General features: G+C 22.9%; 1 protein-coding gene across 1 annotated transcript; it reads right to left on the bottom strand.

Annotated features, from left to right (window-relative positions):
• Window positions 1-319: 319 nt before the first annotated feature.
• LOC145849232 (uncharacterized) lies at window positions 320-20,771 on the bottom strand. Its single transcript, XM_082954374.1, has 3 exons — window positions 20,760-20,771; window positions 19,805-20,642; window positions 320-573 (listed from the first exon to the last, which is right to left on the bottom strand). The coding sequence occupies exons 1-3, from the start codon at window positions 20,769-20,771 to the stop codon at window positions 320-322; spliced, it is 1,104 nt and encodes a 367-aa protein (XP_082810500.1).
• Between the last annotated feature and the right edge of the window lie 81 nt (window positions 20,772-20,852).

Consider the following 20,852-nt stretch of genomic DNA (forward strand, 5'->3'; position numbering starts at 1 on the left):
TGAAAAATAATAAACAAATTTTAATTAATGGCAAAAAATGTAGTTAATATGTATAAAATGTTGAAATAGTAACTAACAGTTAGATTGATGTACATCCGAATGAGCTGAATTATTCTAAGAACATCTTGTTATAGTTGAAAATATTTGGTCAAACCTCAAAAAACCCATTCACAACCTCTTCGTGGCCGTCCATTCACAATTTTGACTAGCATTCACAATCTCTCCGTCCACGAAATCGGTTGGTTTCCTGGATTCCCATGTCCAGTCCCTGGCCGGGTCGGTTGTACATTCCTCTGAGCGGTTCCGCATTTTTTATGTTCTAGGTTGTCAGTTTTTGCGTAATTTGATTCTCATTTGCTTGTGGTTCGATAGTTATTAGTCTTCGTGAGCGCTTTCGACTGTTAATCGAAAGGTTGGTGGTTCGTGCCCACCCGAGGACGCCATTATAACCACTGACCGATGGCTCGGTCGTAGTTAGGTTAGGTAATTGCTTATTATTGCTTTTCGCCTTAGTTTGCGACCGCGTCATGCGTTTTATGTCGTCCATCGATAAGCGTTTGGACGACATGAAATCTTAGTTAAAATATATATATATAATATTAAAACGTTCTAATATATATTCTAATATATATTCTAATATAATTATAAAACGTTCTAATGGAACGATCAATAACTTTAATGTATTGAGCTTATTTATAATCTAGTATCTAGAAAACAACTTTAAGTGAATGGTGAATTTATATACATTTAAAAACAAAACACGACAATGTGATAAAGTAACGTGATGAAGTTCTACCACAACTGACTCGAGGTTTTCTTAAGCTTAGTGACTGTACGCTGGTTACAATTTACAAAACTCAAGCAATTCTACTATCCTTTGCAGAGCTTCTATTCCCTTAGCCCAATCCGTCAACAACAACAACAACAACCCCAAAACATCCTTTTAACACACTAAGAAAAACTTATTTATTTTTTTACTCTCTTCTCTACTTACTACGTCACGCACAAGTCTTTCTGTAATTTTCCACTTAAAACTTTGACTCCTTTGATGTAAATTCCACTTAACTTATCTTTGACTCCTTCATTGTACTTCTCGAAACAAGTAGTAAACTACTACTTGTTATACTACCCTTCCTACCTTACTTAATTGATTTGTTTTTATCTTCTGAGTGCTAAAATATTTGAAGTTATTTTCTCGTTCTAGCTTTTGAAACAAGTAGAAGCTACTACTTGTTATATTATTTAACACCAGTTTAGAGCTTTATTTACTCAATAAAACTTTTTTATGATTAGTTTAGTTCAATGTTGGAAAAGTTTAACAAATTTTTTGCAATAAGTTTAAATTTCGCATAAAAATTCGATTATTTTATTTTTGAATAAATTGTGTGTATACTTTTGTTTTTAAATAGTTTAAGCGTTTGAATTTTTACAACATTTTAATTTTTTTTTTGGTTATTCGGTTTTTAAAAACTAGAATAGAAATAAATGAAATCAAAAATGTATAAAAAAATGACATATAAAAAATATATTAAACCTGTTAGACTGATGTTTTTTAATAATAACTTTATTAGAGAAGAAGTTAGTTATGTGATTTTAAAAGATTTTTTAAACTTTGTTATAATTATATTTTTGTAAAAGTGCTTATTTTACTGAAATTTTAATAACTATCTACTGAACATTTATATCCTATTAAGTTCAGTTGTTTAAAACTTTAAAACCTTTAAAATAATTTATGTCATTTTAAAAAATGCTTATTACATTTTCATAGGTATCAAATGATATGAAATTTTAAAAATGTAAGTATTACTAAAAATTAGAATAAAATATTTGACTGAAGGTTTTATAAAAATTAATTTATATTTTAACCATTGAAAAACAATATATATTACCTTTCAAGTGAAAAAACAACCCTGTGTACTTTCATTTTAACCAAATCTATTATATCAGAAAAAAGTCATAAAAAAAAAAGTTTTATAGCCAAGTACCGTTTTTAGAGCTTTCTTATTAAACATTTGAGTTGGAAACAAAAAGCAAATGTGTGTAAAAGTTTTGTTACATCATGTACCTGCTGTCTAAAATAACCTACAGTGGATTTCGTATTCGTTCAACTGATAATAGGTTTTTTTATTTGTTTATTTGTTTAAGTTGGAGAAATACGTAACACTAAAAATTATAATGAAATATTAAACTAAACATTGACTAAAATAAAAATTAAATTTTAACCATCTAAACATATTATTTAAATTGTTTGAACTGAAAAAACAAATCTTATATAGTATTATTTTAATAAAACTATTTGCAAAGAAACAAACTTATAAAAAGATAAAGATTTTTGAAGCTTTCTACCTAAACCTCTGTGTTTTGAAAAAAAATCTAATTTGTGTAAAAAATAAACTTATTACAGCACGTTCTAGCTGTTAGAAAAATGAAGTTTATATTTGTTCAACTGACATCGTTTATTCTGTTTTATTTATATACAGTTTTGTGAAGAGCTTTGTTGCGGGAAAGCTTCAAAGACATCAGTAGATGCATAAGTTAATTTATTTAGTAACTTTATAAAAATTTTATAAAATTAAGTGTTATAGATTCATGTTTTAGCTTTTCTTTTTTCAATATGTTTTTAAACTTTTTTTTAGGAGTAGTGATCGCGTTTTTTAATTTTAAAGCTAATTTTAAGTTTTTAGTTTTCTTTAAAATTTATTTTAGTTTTATATATTTTACTAGTGCAGATAAGAATTATTATTATAAAATTTAAAAGTGCAATATGAACTTGTTAATGTAACTTTTTAGTTTTTACTTAGTAGTAATTTATCATAAATACATGTATTAAACCAATTATATAAAAATCACAGATTTAAAAAAAATCTAGTAGTGAAAGTACCTATTTGACTACCTAAAACTAATCGATGACATTTTCTGTAAAATTATAAAATAATGTTTAAATTTTATAAATGTTAAATTAGCTGGAAATATCTAGATCAGTTAAGTATGTACCATTTGTAGCACAAAATTACGCTTTTTTTAATATTTTAGATTTAGAAGAATTTTATAGGTCATCGCTACGTCATTTTACGCTAAAAAACACGAGAAAATAAATTTCTGTCTGAAAAGAGGTAATTAAATTAATGTTTAAAATTTGTAGCTGTAATAAACAGCTCAATAGATTTCATTATGAAAAACGGAAATAGAGTTTGCTGTATAAAGTCCTTGGATTAAAACCATATTAAACATTTTTTGCTAAGATAAACAGTTTGCAAAAGTCAAAACTTGTTGAACATTTATTTTGGTACCATATTAAAATATGATTTTATTTATAACGAATTTGGCAAATTTTACAGGTTATAGCATGCATAACGAACTTTTTAAGATATAAAAATAACGTTGAAAGATTTTGTCGAGAAATTACGTGACAAAGCAAATAATAAGATAAGAAAAGAGTTTTTGCCCAAAGTTGATATTCTTACGTAATACTTTTGTAATACTACAATTTCGCTTCATTTAGAAATTTTTCAATTATCATTATTTTAATTAAAAAAATTTTTATAGGGCATATGTTTTCTTCAACGTAGTAAAAAATAATCATAATATTATAAAATATTTATCCAGGGTTATAACTTACAAATATAAAACATCTTTTTACTTATACATTATCTAGACAAAAATTTGTTATAAATATAAAATACTTTATATATTTACTAAAAAACTTTAATATTTTTGCTTGGCTGAAATAATAAAATATTACTATATAGTTAATTTACTCTAAATATATAAAAATCTAAATTTTAACATTCATATTTCAGTTTTTTTTATTCACAGCCTTTAAGTTATGTTTTTAAGTTTTAAAACTAATGAAAAAATTTACTGATAAAGCAGCAACATATTGCTAGCTTGATATAAGTTTAAAAGTTTCAAATAGTTTTTAGATTATTGTTATAATTACTACATTTTCTAAAAGTAGTTGATTAAGTATGCTAATATTTTTATTTACTTTAAGCTTAAAACTATATAAATAGATATTTTCTTACTTTGTAAAAAACATTCTAACTATTTATAAGATTTGTAATCCAATAAGAAAATTAAAGAAAAACAAATAATAAAATTGCATATTAAACTTACACTAATTATATTCACAAAATGAAAAAAATATCTAAACTTTTTTAGTAGTCTACAAAAAATTAAACCAGTAAAATATTTTAATATCATAATCTTGCAAAAAAACAAAGCAATGCATCTTTTTCAATCGAAAATCATCGCATTTTAAAGGTTATAACCTAACTACGCAGTTATAAAAAAGAAAAAAAAAATGAAGTAAGATATTCAAAACTAAGTGAAGTATAATCACAATTTATTTTTACATTACAATTCTTCCTCAACTCAAAAGTTTGCAGATTTAATAAAAATTTATTAGGGTTCTAAAATATTCAAACAACAACCTGTTTTTGTTTAACGTTGTTGATAATCTAAAGTTTCAAGCCACAATAAAAACTTTAAGAAAACTAAACTAAACCTGCAAAATAGAACTTTTTATTAAAATTACAAAAATATTTATAATCGTACAGGGAAAAAGTTAAAGAAATGTTTACAATTTTATACGTCTATTACACCTAAGTTTAATTGCATAACATAACTTAAACTATTTTTAGCATTTGTTATACAAGAAAACTTAAATGTATATCTTAGTTTAGTTATAAATATAAGTTTAAATAAACACTTGCGTTTTTTTATTTAATTTTTTTTTTTAAATAAAAGTTATAAAAAATAAATAAGTAAATAACAATTTAGCAATCCTAAGATACTTAAACAGAAATCAAACAGTTTCACAATATTACAAATATTGGAATTACATAGTTTTAAAGGAACAGCTGGTTATAGCTCTTTTTAAAATTCATCAAATTGATACACGAAGTAGAATTCAACTTTTTTAAAAAACTTCCTTAATCATATATGGTTGCATTAAGCTAGTTGTTTGTAGCAAACATTAATGACGTCACTAAAAGCTTAGCTTTTATTAAAAATATAAAACTAAGTTTCAAAGTTAAATAATTCAATACTCTTTGAAAGTAAAATATATAAAATTTATACGTATTAAGAATGTTTAAATGAAATGACTTGATTATTATTTTTATTAATTTTACAAAACGCTATTAAAACGAAAAAAAAATATTTAAGTCATTGGTTGCTCGAAATAACTATGACTTAAAATTTATATACACATATAACTTCTAATCACTAAATCTAATTCTTGTTTTCTTAATTTTTCTAAAGTTAGTTGAAACATATTTTACAGCTTTTTTAACTGTTGTAAAGTTTTTATGGACGATATCAGATTTATTACACAAACAAAAATTGTCGCATTTAATTAATTTTCTGCACACACTGATTACTGACGTCACCTTAGCATTTGTTTTTATTAATTGACTGACTCTATAAGTTTAGATACATTTTTAATAAGTCATGTAAAATGAAGTTAATATTTTATTCCCTTGTTGTGCAAAGTCTTAGTTGATAAATTAACTTGATAGCTAAACTATGCTCTTTTAAGTTTGCTTACAAATTATTCAGCTGTTGTTTAATAGCAAATATCTTTTATATTATTATGAAAAAAGAGTTTAATATTTTTAATAGTTTTTTTCAGATTTTTTTTATTTAAATTCGTTTTTTATTTAAGTTGTTATTCTTTTTTGATACAAAATTTAAATTTCAAATTAGAAAATTAAAAAATTCAATTTAAAAAGTTTACTAACAACTTTTTACGACCTTTAACATAATATTTTTACTTTTCTCTTAATAACTTTTTTTATTGCAAAATTAAGCCCAATCACCACTTTTCTTTTGTTTTCGTTCTACCTATTAATATAGTTAGTAACTTTGAACTAGACCTTTTTGTTCAAATAACTATGTTTTTGATTTTCAAACCTAAGTTATAATTGCAAATCTAATTACTTATACTTTTTGACTAAGTTAACTATTGCTTTATGAAAAAGTAGTGAATTAAGTTTTTTTAAACAGTTGCTGTTTTATAAAACACTTTATATTTAATTTAGAAAATGTTTTTAAGTTTTTTTTCTAAAAACGAAACTAGTAGGCGTGGTGTTTTAGTTATAGCATGAAATTAAGTAAACAATAAAATGTATATTTATTATAACAAAAAAATAAAAAATAAAAAATTATTATTTACATATATGAGCTATAAAATTAAACATTTGTATACATATTATTTACCAAAAAAAAATGTTAATTGGAAATTACTTAAGTTTCGACTAATCAAGCTTTCCATTAAATAAGAAATAAATATATGTTGTAGCTGTTTTGAACAGCTTGCAAAAGATAAACTTACACAGAGTTATGTTATACAATTTGTATAATGTTTACTATGTTTTAGCATATGTAATACATCATTAACGCAATTTATAGGTTATTTCGTACATTACGTCACAAAACGCTGTTGAAAAATATTGTCGCAAAATCGTGTCGCAAAGTTTTGTAAGCTTTACTTTTTAGCTTCGAATAAAAAATTAATGATTTTTTTTCCTTAACAGTAAATTAAAAAACATTTTCTAGCTTTATTTAACCATTGTATGAAAGTATTTATTTTAAAAATAAAGCAACAATATTTTTTATTTGAAAATTAAACTGTAAAGTAAAATAAATTAATTTCCTTGAGTTTTAAGAAATCTATTATATTAAAACGGTAGCTGTTAAAATTGCACGAGCGTACAAAATTGCACGAGTGCACAAAATTGCACGAAGTAACTTTTGCACGAAGACACTTTTGCACAGAGATATTTTTGCACAGATTGAAATTTTGATTTGATATATATATACATTTTATATATATTTTTTTTTACTATCACTATTACCTCTCACCTTTATTCTCGGTCAGTAGCATTTTTTTTTTCTTAATTATTTTAGTTATTTATTTATTTTAATTTTTTGATATTTTATGTATTTTTTTTACTATCACTATAACACCTAACCCTTACTCTCTATCAATAGATGTTATTTTTGTTTTTTTTATCTTTTCTGTTTTTTTTTAACCTCGTGCAAAATTGACCTTTGAAGCAAAATTGTCTTGTTAAAATTTTGGTTATTTGTGCAATTTTGTCTTTGTGAAATTTTGATCTGTTCCTATTAAACACAAATAACTAGCTTTTAAAACAGTATTTACTCAATTCTAATTTTAGTATGATATTATGAAAGTATGCAATTGTATTAGTTAATATAAACAACTAAAAATCCTACAAAACTGTAAGTTGGAAAAAATATGAAAGTAGTATCTAAAAGACTTTTGAAAAAGCTCGCAAAATTTGATTTTTTATCCAAATTGCTCCAATCAAGCATTATATGCTTAGAATTGCATTTCGTTTATAAAAGGTAAATTTAAGACATTCTAACACGATTCAAACAATTTACATCACAATGCGTTTAAGAAAAATACTCTATGAAGTTATAATTTTTTTTTCTACCTATAAAATTTGAAACATTTTGTTATATTTTTATATGATTTATCTATGGAGTTTAGACTTTTTAAAAACAGTTGAACTTTTTACAAGTTTTGTACAGCTTTTTTTTTTATTTATTTTACAAAAATATGTGTTAAGAAGCTAGTTATAATAAATCTAAATCTATTTAAGTGTTTTAAACAAAATAAAAGTGCTGAAATAAATTTAAAATTTTGTTTTAATTGTTTAAAATTGAATTATTTAAGGTAACTACAACAGTTTTAAAGATATAGAAGTTTAATATTTCGAAAAAATATTCTTTTCTTTACTTAAAAGTCTATTGTTATCAAATAGCATTAAACTAAAAAAATTAACAATTGATTCCTGGAAACAACAATTTAGTACATATTTATTTTTTATTGCACTTTTTGTTCAATGTAGTTACTTAAACCTATATTATTATTCAAGTAATTTAATTATTTTTATACTTACCGTGTATGTCGAAATCTTGTATTCATAAAAATATATGCTTTAAAGGCATATGTCTGAAGTTAGCTTTGTTTTACAAAGGTTAATATGTAACTATATTAAAAATATCGACTATATTTATATAATAATTAGTATTTTAGCACTATATTACGTCAAAAAATTGCAAAAGTGCTGTTAACCTTTAAATTTTTATAACATTTTTTCTGCCTAAAATATTTTTTTTAGCTGCTCTTTCACAAATACAACTAATTGCTAATTAATTAAAGAAATAAAATTTTAAATAGTACACCAGAAAAAAAATTAAACAACTTATTAACAATATTTCCTTTTAAGAAAACAAAAACTTATACATGCCCGTGTTTTAATGCAATAACAATACTACTCAAAATAAAATACAATATCTTTTTTTTCAACACCACCTATAGCAACTTTAAGTGATTTTTGAATGTTTCCGTATTTTTCAGCTTTTAAGGCTGTTTTAAATATTTTCAAGTTTTTTTCCTTCTAACAGAATACATTGTTACAACAAATTTATATAAAACTCGTACAACTAATTGTTGCGAGTTAGAATAGGTGACCTTATTGAAGCATAAAATATGCTTAAAGTTTAAAGTTGTTGTTATTTGTTGCAATTTTTTTTTTTAGTTTTAATTTTTGATTCACTTTGTTTTTTTTTTTTTAATTTGTTATAAAATTGTTAATGAATCTAAACGGATTTGCTTTTTTTAAAACAGGATATTTAAAAACAAAATATTTGCAAAAAATTTGCTAGAAATTTTCAAGTTTAAAAATATCAGTTTACATAAGTTTTTGCTTTGAAAAAGTTTTCTTTCTATTTAATTGTTTTTGATAGTATAAGAATAAATTTTTGATTATGTCTCGTCATTGGCAAACCAGAAGAAAAAATCAAACCGATATTTCTAATAAAACTAAAACTTCTCTGGTTAAACTGTGTATTTTATAAAACATTTAGTTTTTTTTTTAAATGGTGGTTTAATTCTTAACTTAAAAAAAAATTCTATTTAAAAAAGAATTAAAAATTTACTAATGGTTAACAAAAAGGTATTGCTAAATGTAATTCAGATTTTAAGTGATAAATTATAATTGCAAGTATTGCTAAACTAAATTTTTAGCTATTAATTTAGACTTTTCTAAATAAGTGTATAACTACTTTAAGTTTATATTTACATATTTTTTCCTTGTAAGTAAACTGTTTACTAATTTGTGTTTATTTAATGTTTATTAATAAAACTACTTAAAAATATAATATAACCAAGTTCAAGTTTCTTAAAAAATGCAAAATAATCTCCTTTTCTAGTTGTGAGTAAAACAGCCGCCCATTTTACATTTAATTTTAAACTTTATTATTAACTTTTAATTCAAAATAAACGAAATATTACTTCAAAGTATTTTTAAAATCATTATTTTAAATTAGAAATTAAAATCGTAATTATAGACTTCATCTGATTGGTTTAAAATTTATGTTTTTTTTTTAATGGTTTTTTGGCTAAAAAACAAAGTTTATGTTGAATCAGTAATATAGTTACTCGAATATAATTAATTAAGATTAAATTAATTTAGTTTTATTTAGGTATTTTACTAGTTTATTTGAAAAATATTTAAACATTTGTCAGTTATTTTTTTTTCCAGATTATAATATTATTCTAAGTAGTAAGCTATCTATTTTCTATCTAATTTCATAATTTTATTAATATTTTTGTTAACCAAACTAAAAATCATAAAACTATAAAAACTCAGCAGGTATTTTTAAGTTAGACTTTTTAAAACTATACTAATTCATTGTTCTTGAAGTTAAAAATTAGTTAAATAATCTAAGTAGTCTGAATTAGTGTAATAAGTACTTAATTTTGATAAAGAGTTCTAGACTAGAATAGTTTTTTAAACTCAAAAAATTAACGCATTTAAAAGATATTATAACATCGAAAAGCCCTTAAAAAATTGTAATTTTAGCTTGATGTTCAGAATTGTGAAATTTTTTTTTCTCAAAATTAACTGATAAATTACAAGCTATTAAATTAAAATAAACATTTAATTGATTTTGAAAGACTTATAAAACTACTAAGATTAAAAACAAGGTAATGAAAGAAAAAATAACAGTTAAGTATAGAATTAAAGTTTTTTTACAGCATGTACCAGCTGCTTCAAATTGCCAATCTACAAGCTTGATTAATCTTAACATTTTGGTTTTTATAATATATACGTTTGCGTAGCTTCGTGTTGCTGTTTACACTTGATGACGTCAATAAGTGAATATATACAATATTTTACTAAAAAAAATGTTACAAAAAATTTTTATTACTTTCTAACAACTAACTATGATACTTTATTTGATGTCTTATAACTTTAATAATAAACTACAAGTTGTAAAAGTTTTTGTTAAATATAAAAAATGCGCTCAAAATATTTGGTCCATGGAACTGATGCTTAAAAAAACTTTTTAGTTATTGAGTCGCACTTGGATAACTTTTAAAGTCTTGTCCATACAAGTTACTTGTATTAAGTTGTTAAAAAAACGAACATAAATTCTAGTATTAAGAAGCATGGTCTCGAGAACAAAAGTGCTTGATAAGCTTTCTTTAACTGACAGAAAAGTTTTGTAAACTTCGTAATATTTGCGCTTTTAAGTTGTTTGTGACGTAGAGTAGTTATATTGTAAAAAGAAATATTTTTTATTTAATTTTTGAAAATTATTAACCAACTATGCAAAGTCTCTACGAAAACATTTGTAGGCGATAAGCTACCTATAACAAAAAAATTAATGCAACATTTTGAAGCTAATATATTAAAGACAACTAAATTATTACTTTTTTTAAATTTACTATAAAAAATTATTTTAGATAATTCCGTTTCATTGTAGCTGTTATTATTTTAAATACATAACTAAGTAGATCTTTTTTACAATTAATTTAGGAACAATTTTTATAAGTTTTATACATATAGATTACCCAAATAGTTTGTATCAATAAGTAAATGTTCTGTTAATATTTTTTACTGAATCACATCACATTGTTTTAGGATCTTTGGTTCGAACAGTTTATTAAATTCTTTTATATAGGTTTAAGCTTAGTAACATTATTTTAATCAACTTTTGACCAAGTAAGTTTGGTAGAAAGACCATAAGCTGATTATTATTTTTATTGTTTTTTTACGCTAAACATTAGTAATTAAGTGAAGTTAATTATTCTTCTTTTTATCAAATTTATTTAGTTAAAGAAGTTTTTTTTAAATGTTGTTACAAATAATCTTTTTTCAAATAAAAGTATTCTCATAATCAAACTATAATATTTACTTAAAATGGAAATTTACTTTCTTTACATAATATAACTTTTAATTAAATTTAAGCGTTAACGTCAAGTTGTTGTTAGAAAAAAAATTAATTTGTTATTTTGCACAAGTAAATCGGTTTTGACAAATTTATTTTAATGAAACAGAAAAATTTCTTACACTTTTTATACTAAAATTTTGCAAAATCCAAACTATTCAAAAGTTTTTAAAAAATCAGATGTTCTTTTTGACGTATTTAACTAATTTTCAAAGAAACTACATAATGTTTTCATTTAGATTAGTTTAAAACTATATTTTTCTGACTAAAGGAGAACAAAATAATTTTGTAAGTCACCAAGCTGTGACTAAATCAAGTATTAAATTTTGAAGCAATTGGATTACTTTTTTAACCATAGATATTTAGTTAACTTTATCTATATTTAAAAATAATTGTATTATTAATGGGCGTAAAAAAATTAATGTATAAGCAAATTTTATTACTTGATTCAAGTATACTTTATTTTCAACTTTAATCGTTTAATTTTAAACATTCCAAAAAAAAGTATACTATTTAGAAACAAGCCGTATTTTGATTTTTAAGTACGGCTATGACAAGCTTGTATTGAATGTAATATAATTTATTAAAATATTATTATATGTTTAAAGTAGTAAAATATTCTTAGTTACAAGACCTTGACTAAAACAATGTTTTTAATTTATTATATAAGAAGTTATATTATTTAAACATAAATTGATAGTTTATATTGAAAGTTTTTATAACTATTGTGTTAATACTTTGCAAACTTTTAAAATATTAAGTTAAATGGAAACTTAACACTATTGTATTTTGTTTTTGTTTGTTTTTCACTCAACTGTTTAAAAATAATTTATGTTGTTCTCTTATAAAAAAAATTGTTCACTAGAAGACTTTTGAGAGAAACATCATTACACTTTTAATTTTTTTAAGTATAGTTACTAATTTATTAAAGCAATTTACTAAGTTCGATTTAAATTTATTTGAAAAAAAAAACGTTTAGCTCATATTTTATAAATGAAAATAAATCTTAACTATAGTATCTAGAACAAAAGTGATAGCTATGTAAAGTTTATTTAAATAAAACATAACAACTTATCACATTTTTATAGCAGTATTTGTCTAAAAAAATATTAAACTATGAAAAATCTGCTCTCTAAAGCTACTTGTGACGTATGTAATTTATACCTATACAAAGACTTTAAACATTTTCTATATATGCTACTAAATGAAATGCAATGGTTAACTGTGTCACTATTACTTTATTTGTAAGTCACAGCAAAGTGAATGAATCAGTGTGATAATACTTTAGTGGTGCAAGTTGTATCATTTAAATCGTAAATAACGTGTTATAAGATCAATTTAACAAGACTTTGTTTTAAATTCCGGTAAATAAAAACATATCAAAACTTTGCAACCTTTTGCTAAATTCATATCTTTTTGTTTATAATTATAGTTTTAAAGTTAAATTACATACTATTTTTTGGAAACATTCTAAAGTTTGTGGTCAAATGTAAAATCATATTTATATAACATTGACTTGATAAATATTAGTGTTACTGATCGTAAATTTTATATTAGTGCTAAAATTTTGTCACTAGCTTACGATAAAGTAATATAATTAAAAATTTTGTGTTTAAACAGAAGCTTGCAAAAACTTATACAAGTTATTTTAATTTCAGTTGCATCATTTTAGCGTATACTCGACATACTTTTTAACTTATAACAGATTAAATAAAATAAAACTGTACTTTACAATGATTATTTAGTTGGCTATACTAGTTAGATTTTCAGCACAAATTAGTGTTTGCAAAATCATTGTTTCATTTAAAGATAGATTTTTGGTATTTTCTTGAATGTTTACGATACAACTTACCAAAATAATGCTTAAACAACATTTTACATGCTCGATCACAAACTAATTATTCAATAAAAAGCTGTATAAGTTACTGTGACTTCAAGCAAGAAACTGAAAACTGAAATGTTTTCTCAAATACTGTTATTATCATACTTTTGTAAGTAAATTAGGTTTAAGTAAACTATTTTTCATATTTTTTTATTTAATTTTAACTTCATATCATTCCAGTAAATAAAACTTACTTTTAACTATAAACTTTTATTTGAAATTTTAAAACGGTAAATATACTATTTAGAAAAAGTGTATCGGCTTTAAATAGTTTGTTTTAATAAAACAGAAATTTTTCTTTCATTCTTCAGACTAAAATTTGTCTATAAAATTTTGTTAATATTTTAGGATATTTCTACTACAACGCTGTTTTTGACGTAATGTAGTTTATTTACTGTTAAAAATACATGCATTTTCTATTTAAACTAGTAAAGTACTTGAATGTTATTTAAACAAATAAATAAGGAATTTATAGGTCACAAGACTGTGACCAAATCTGTATAGTTGTAATCAAGCAGTAGAAGCTGTAGCTTTTTTAACAATAGTTATTATATTAACAGATTTAGCTATGTTTACATAAACTCCTTTCTAAATTGGCTTTGCAAGGTGATTAAAGCGTTTTTGTATGAAAATTAGAAAATTTGCAGTTTTTTTTTTTGACGTATTGACATTAAAAATAAACTAAATAATGGTTATTATTGTTTTATATTAATAAATTTAAATATTTAAATTTAAATTATTGCAGTTGAAAACTTCAACTTTATTTTATGTGTTGGAATATATTCTTACAGTATAAAAATATAACATACTTCTACTTTTATTTTTCTACCTGAAATTAGTTTACTTTAGTAATCAATTGTATCTATAAATTTTAAGTTTATGTAGTTGATATTAAAACAGTTAAAAACGTAATTTACAATACTAAGGGTATGTTTAAAATATGTAATAGTCTTGTTCAAACAAATACTAAGTTTTGAAAATTACTTTATTACAGTTGAACAAAACAAAAACTTCTACAATTTATGTGTTCAAATTTCAAATTTTTTGAACAAGTAAATTTAATTGATACTTCGCATTATTATTTTTTTTGTTTTTTTACACTAACCTTTCAATAATTAACAGAAATTGTTCTTATATAATCCAAGTTAATCTAGTTTCAAAAACTTAAATAAGACAAATTTAAAAACAGTCTGATTTCATATTTAAATTAATAATTGTATTAGCAATCTTTTATGTATGATTAACATTTACTTTTAATTTAAAAAACCGTTACTTATAAGTATTTAACTGATTTTCATTAGGAAAACAAAATTCATACAATATTTATAACAAGTGTATCGGCTTTGACAAACTTATTATATTAACACAGAACCATATTTCATATTCTCTATAAAATTTTAATCTTTATAAAGGTCGCAATTTTTTAATTTTGAAATATTTACCATAAAAGTTTTTCATGACGTTTGTTTTTTATTTTACGGTTGAAAATATACAAAATATTTTATATATTTGTAAATTTATCAAATTACTACATTAGGAACAGTTGAATTTTTAAAAATCTCGGTCAACTCTAAATCAACGCTAAAAAATAATAAATTTGAAAATTGTCATTTTTTGTTGTTTTTAGTTTAAAACCAGCTTCGGCGTCTTGAAACAAGTTGTTTCTAGTTTGGGTATTTTACTAATAAAACTTATATATTTTTAAATACTATTTTTTATGATTTACTTGACTGTTTCGTATAATATTCTAAAAAGGTGTATGTATTCCATTTAGTCTGTTTAAATTATAGATTTTACAAAAATGTAACATAATGCATAATTTTTGTTTATTTTGGTGGTTTTTACGAAAAAAAGACATTATAAGCTGAACTACTTTCGATTTTTTTTCTTTTCAAATGTAATAATTAGATTTTACGAGAGCTGTATAGAAAGCTTTCAGTAGGCATGTGTATAGCTTGTTTTTAATTAAATAAATTTTAATTTTAAGTAAGCATATGTATCTTTAAAATTGAAATGATTTTAATGAAGTACAGAAAGAAAAACTTGAGATAAAAAACCAATAACATGTTTAGTGTACTTGACAATGTTTAAATGAAAAAACAGTTTTTTATACAAGTATTTAGGAAAAACTTAACAAACTTTGAACTGAAAAAATATTTAGAAATGATTAGTTTTGTTTCATTTTGTTACACGAAACGTTTAGTAATAAGCATAATATATTTTATATTTTTAAATTTCAACTAGTAGAGGAGGCCTAAAGTAAGACATATTTACAAAAGTTACCTTAACAAAGTAGATACGGAATAATTTTGAAAACCGTTATAATTCGTTTAAATAAAATTTAACTTAATTTAATTGAACAAAAGTTACTTTTAGCTTTAAAAGATTAACTTTAAATTCTAAAAAAAAAATAGATATAGTATTTACAACAATTATACTAGATTTAAAAAAATTATTTTAGTTAAACAATTATTTCTCATACTGTTTATAAAATTATTTTCGCAATATAAAATTTATTAAACTTTACTTAGGAGCTACCAATGACGTACGTAGTTTAGTTAAAATTAAAAATTTCATAAATTATTGTATATGAATAAGTGAGTGATCAGATAGAACAAAGCACGTAAATATATAAGTTTATAAACCATGATACAGTTATTACATAAATATGATTTAGTTAAAGCATCTGAAGTGTATGAGAGTGGAATTTGTAACCTTATAATCGAAAATATGTAGTTAACTTTTGCTATACTTAACTATTTTTTTATCTCTTTTTAATTTATAAACATAAATGTATTATCAAATTGTATTGTTTGATTAAAATATAACTTTATTTACTAAATATAGAAAGTTTACGTTCAACTTAAGTCGTTTAACTTTAAGCTCCGATGAAAAAAAAGTAAAATATAGTATTGAAAATATGTCTAACGGTTCTTTGATAAAACACACAACCATTTATTTTACATTATATAATAATACTTAGCCATTAAGTTTTTATTAAGTCTTGAAATATTTGCACTCTGAATATATTTATGGTTTTTGTAATTTTTTGATAAAATTAAATAATGTTTTTTTATATAAAAAAGTATAAAAGATTAATGTATCACTAAAAAAATGAGTAGTGTTCTTGATTAACTTTTTGAAACGAAACAAAACTATTTTGCCCTTTTTTTCACTTAATTTAACACCACAAAAATTTGTAAAAATGTCTGTGTGACAATTTCATAAACTTTAAAATTAGTTAGATAATTAAAAACTTCACTTTTTTTGTATCTTTTTTAGACTAAACTTTAAAGTTAAAGGAATTTTACATATTTAAATTTCGTTTAGTTTCAGATGCTTAAACAAGGCATGGTTTTATAAACAATTTGGTTTTAAATATAAATAAGAAATTATATAGTCAAACTGTAATGTTTGATTCAAATAAAATTTGATTAAATTTTAAAAAGTAAAATCTACTTAATTCTCAATCATTTAATTTTCAGCTCTGATTTAAATAAAACAATTAAAAAGAATTTAAAACATTTCCATAAATATAACGAGAGTATGTGCTTAGTTATGTGTGTAACGCGGGCGTTGCTGTAATTTAGATAATGCTTGATACATAATGCGCAATTCAAAGTTAATCTTGATACTATTTTTGTTATCTAATACGTCTATAAAATGTTTAATCAATTTCTACTATTATTAAACTGTAATCAAGTCTGTGAGTAAAAACGTATTTTAGAATGAATAATTGTAAACAAAAGTAACAATAATAACTTTCACGTAATAATAACAAATAGTTAGTTAAACAAACGACAACAAATCAAAAATACTAGCAACGAATTTAAGCTAGGGTTAACAGCCTAGCTTAAAACATATAACGTCGTTACAAGAGTAGCGAGTTTAGTGACTATAGGTTCATGGTTGTTGAAGCTAGAACGATGACTAAATTTAGCTAAGCTCGAATGTAAATTGCGCTTTAAACAAATTTACGTTCTCTCAAAAACGATATAATTCAAAAAAGCTATACATCTATTGGTTTTAAAAAGAGGGTTTTAGTAAAACCGTACAATTTTTTGCTTATTTTATGTTAAAAATATTTAGTAAAAACATTAATAAATATTGAGATGACTCGTAATCTTCTCGTGACATAATGTAGTTTATTCTCGTTTAAAAATATTATAAATTTTCTATAAAAACAGGTAAGATTAATTAGTAAGTAAACTTGAATTAGTAAGTAAAATTGAAATTTCTTTGAACTTATTTATGACGTAATGTAGTTTATTCCCATGTAAAATACTTATAAATTTTCTATATAATATAGTCAGTAATGAAAGATTTATGTTCTTGAAATTTATTAACTTTTGTAAGCCACGAAACTGTGGCTAAGTCAATATTTAATAATTAAAACGGTGAAAGTTTTATACTTTTTTACTTTAGATAGTTTATTAGATGTGATTTTAATAATACAGTTTATATACATGATTTTAATTGAAAATTGTAGATCTATAATTTTATTACGAAAAAGTTATTGGGTACACTTAAGTTTGTAGTTATCCTAAAAAAAAATAAAACTTAAAAGGATATGTAATTTGTTTTTTAACTGTAAATATAACTTAACGTAAATCTATTAAATTTCCGAAGTTTAAATACTACCTTTGATTATTTTTTTTTTTCAAATTGGTTGCTTATTCAAAATTAAAGTATCGTTATTTGGAATATACTTTCATTGATGAATTGTTGTATAATATTTCAAATGACTGTTTTTTTAATTTATCTAGTTAATTTCAAACTTAAATTTTTGATAGATAAAAAGAGTGTAGATATATAGATTTAGTTACATTGTAATAAAGAAAAAAAAATCATTTTGAAAAAATCACTTAAACCTACTTTATTTTCAAGAAAATATTTGTTTTTTTTGCCTTTGCTTAAAAAATGTAGTTTGTTTCATTAACGATTAGCGTAAATACTAACGTAATAAACTTAATCTTTTAAGAGCAAGCTTTTAAGCTTGTTCTTAACTATATTTACTCTTAATAAAAATGAATACTTTTAAGCTTTAAACGAATTTTATTTAAATAAAAAGAATCAAAAGCTTAACATAAAATACCAAGAGCATGTGTAGTATATTTGACAGATATTATAAAAAAACAGTTTTGCACATTTATACAAGTAATTAGGATAAAACTTATTAAAATGTTGAACAAAAAAATAAAAAAACTTTAACTGTGATTATTTTTGTTCTTTTTCATTACATTAAACACTTAATAATTAACACAAGCTGTTTTTATTATATTAAATTTTATTTAGTGTCAGAGGCTTTAAGTATAACTTGTCTTCATTTAAGTTTAGATAAAGAATCTCAACACTTTTATTACAACTTTTAAAAAAGTTTGAATAAACTGGAACTAAATTTAGTCCTAATAAACATTATTATGTTTTTAACGTTATGTAACTTTAAGTGTTTTACTTTTTGCTGTGATTTAGAAGGAAATAAAAAATAGTATTTAAACATTTTCATCGATTTTTACAAATGTGTTTAAATAAACGACTTTAATTTTTTATGCTTTTTTTGCTACTGTTTTACAATATATATATATATTATTAATGTATGTGATACTTTGATAAAACAAATGTCGTGACGTTTGTCTTTATTTTGTGTAAAAAACTATATTAATTTTTAGTAAATACCAGTAGGTTTCATAAAACTTACTAACGACTATAAAAAACACGATTTTAAGTCATAAAACTATGACTAAATCATTGGTTGAAAAAAACAAAATTATTAAAACTATAGTTTTTTAATCGTAAATAGTTTAATACCTACCGGAGCCACATTTAAATAAACCTGCTTTTTAAATTTACAATTTTAACAAAACTTAAGATTTCATTGTTTTAGATCCTATTTCTGTTGATACACTTAACTGTTTTACATACTGTTTTAAACAGGTGTACCCTAATAATCCAGGTTTTTTAAAAAAATTTTCATAAAAATATAGCAAAATGCATAATATACCTTATAATTAATTAAACAAGTAAAGTTAAACAAGTAAGTAAACAAGTAATTATTCTAAACGTATCACATTAACATAAAGGAATATTTTTTTTTTATAAATTTATTATATAACTTTTTAGTACTACATATCTTGTACAGAAATCTAAGACAAAATTCATTCAAAAACATCTTTATTAAAGCAACAAACAAGTAAAATCGATTTCGGCTAACGCTTTTCAATTACTTTAGTTAGCAACTAATTTTAAGATTAAATTTTGAGTATATAAATAGTTAAAGGTTACATCAGAAAAATCAATTAACACTAATTAGCATAATTGAGCAAAATTAATTAGACATTCACAATTCATAAAACAGTTTATCAGTAATTTAACTAAGATAAGCAACATTAAAAATAAAATAAAATAAGCGACAAAATTCAAATAAAATCTATAACAACTTATAAAGATTAGATTTATAAACATATTGTTGCTTACACAATTTAGGTTTATATGTTTTTATAAATAGAGATTCTAAAACACTAAGGTGATAATCGTTACGAGCTTGACTTAAAATTGAAAAGTTACTATCATTATAGTTCTTTGCGCAATCTGAATTGTTTAATAAGTGTTCAGCTATCGCTGATGATCTATTAGATGGTTTTTTTAAACCAGTGTCCATCCATCTTCTGAGGGAATTAAAAACGTGTTGGTCCCTTCTAATATGGAATCTTTGAGACGTTCTGCCAATGTACTCACTGTCACAGTGGCACTTGTACATATAAATAATTTTGCTTTTTTCCTGATCGGCAGTACGGTCTTTACAAATTCCATTTAAGGGCTTTCTTGTAGCATGACTGATTCTTAGTTGTACAGAGTTAAAAGTGGAGTTTACAGTGTATTTTACAGTCTTTTCTAGAGCAGTTGCTACTTTACCGAAATATGGCAATCTCAAATATACAGGGCATTTTCTAGGACCAAATTTAACCGGTTTTTCAAATTTTGAGATTGTATTTTTAATTGTCTTTCTGACTATATGCGATGGATAACCAAGAGCTTCAAAAATATTTTTTATTTTATCTAATTCCTCTTCAAACAACTTTTTCGAGCAAATCTTGTGTGCTCTGAATACCAAACAAGAGATTAAACCGAGTTTTTGAGATAAAGGGCAGAATGACTGAAATGGAATATACTGACCAGCAAATGTAGGTTTTCTGTAAACAGTGGTAAGCAACTCGGAAGATGTACGCAACAGATGTACATCCAAGAAAGGTAAGCAATTGTCTTTTTCTTTTTCAATAGTAAATTTTAAATTTGGGTGTAAATTCGAAATTTTGCTAAATAATTCCTCAATGTTATATTCATCATTGTAAGACACAAAAATGTCATCAACATACCTAATATAGTTTATTGGTTTTTCATACTTGGAAAAGAGCAATGTTTCAAAGTATCCCACAAAAATGTTGGCTAAAATAGGGCCAAGTGGACTACCCATCGCTACTCCATCTATCTGTTTATAAATTTATTGTGAAAGTTTTACAAATGTTCGAACTGTAACTTAACTTTTGAATTATTATTGTTTATGTAAATTACACTTAATATTTTGATCAATAAAAATTATTCTCACACTATCAGACATCATTTAGAATTAAAGAGTTAATTAAAGCATATTTACAAAATGCTGAATTTTAAATGTAGATGAGGAAATATATAAGCAAAC

This window comes from Thalia democratica, chromosome 1 (genome assembly GCF_965202585.1).
Source record: "Thalia democratica chromosome 1, ktThaDemo2.hap1.1, whole genome shotgun sequence".
Lineage (NCBI taxonomy): Eukaryota > Metazoa > Chordata > Thaliacea > Salpida > Salpidae > Thalia > Thalia democratica.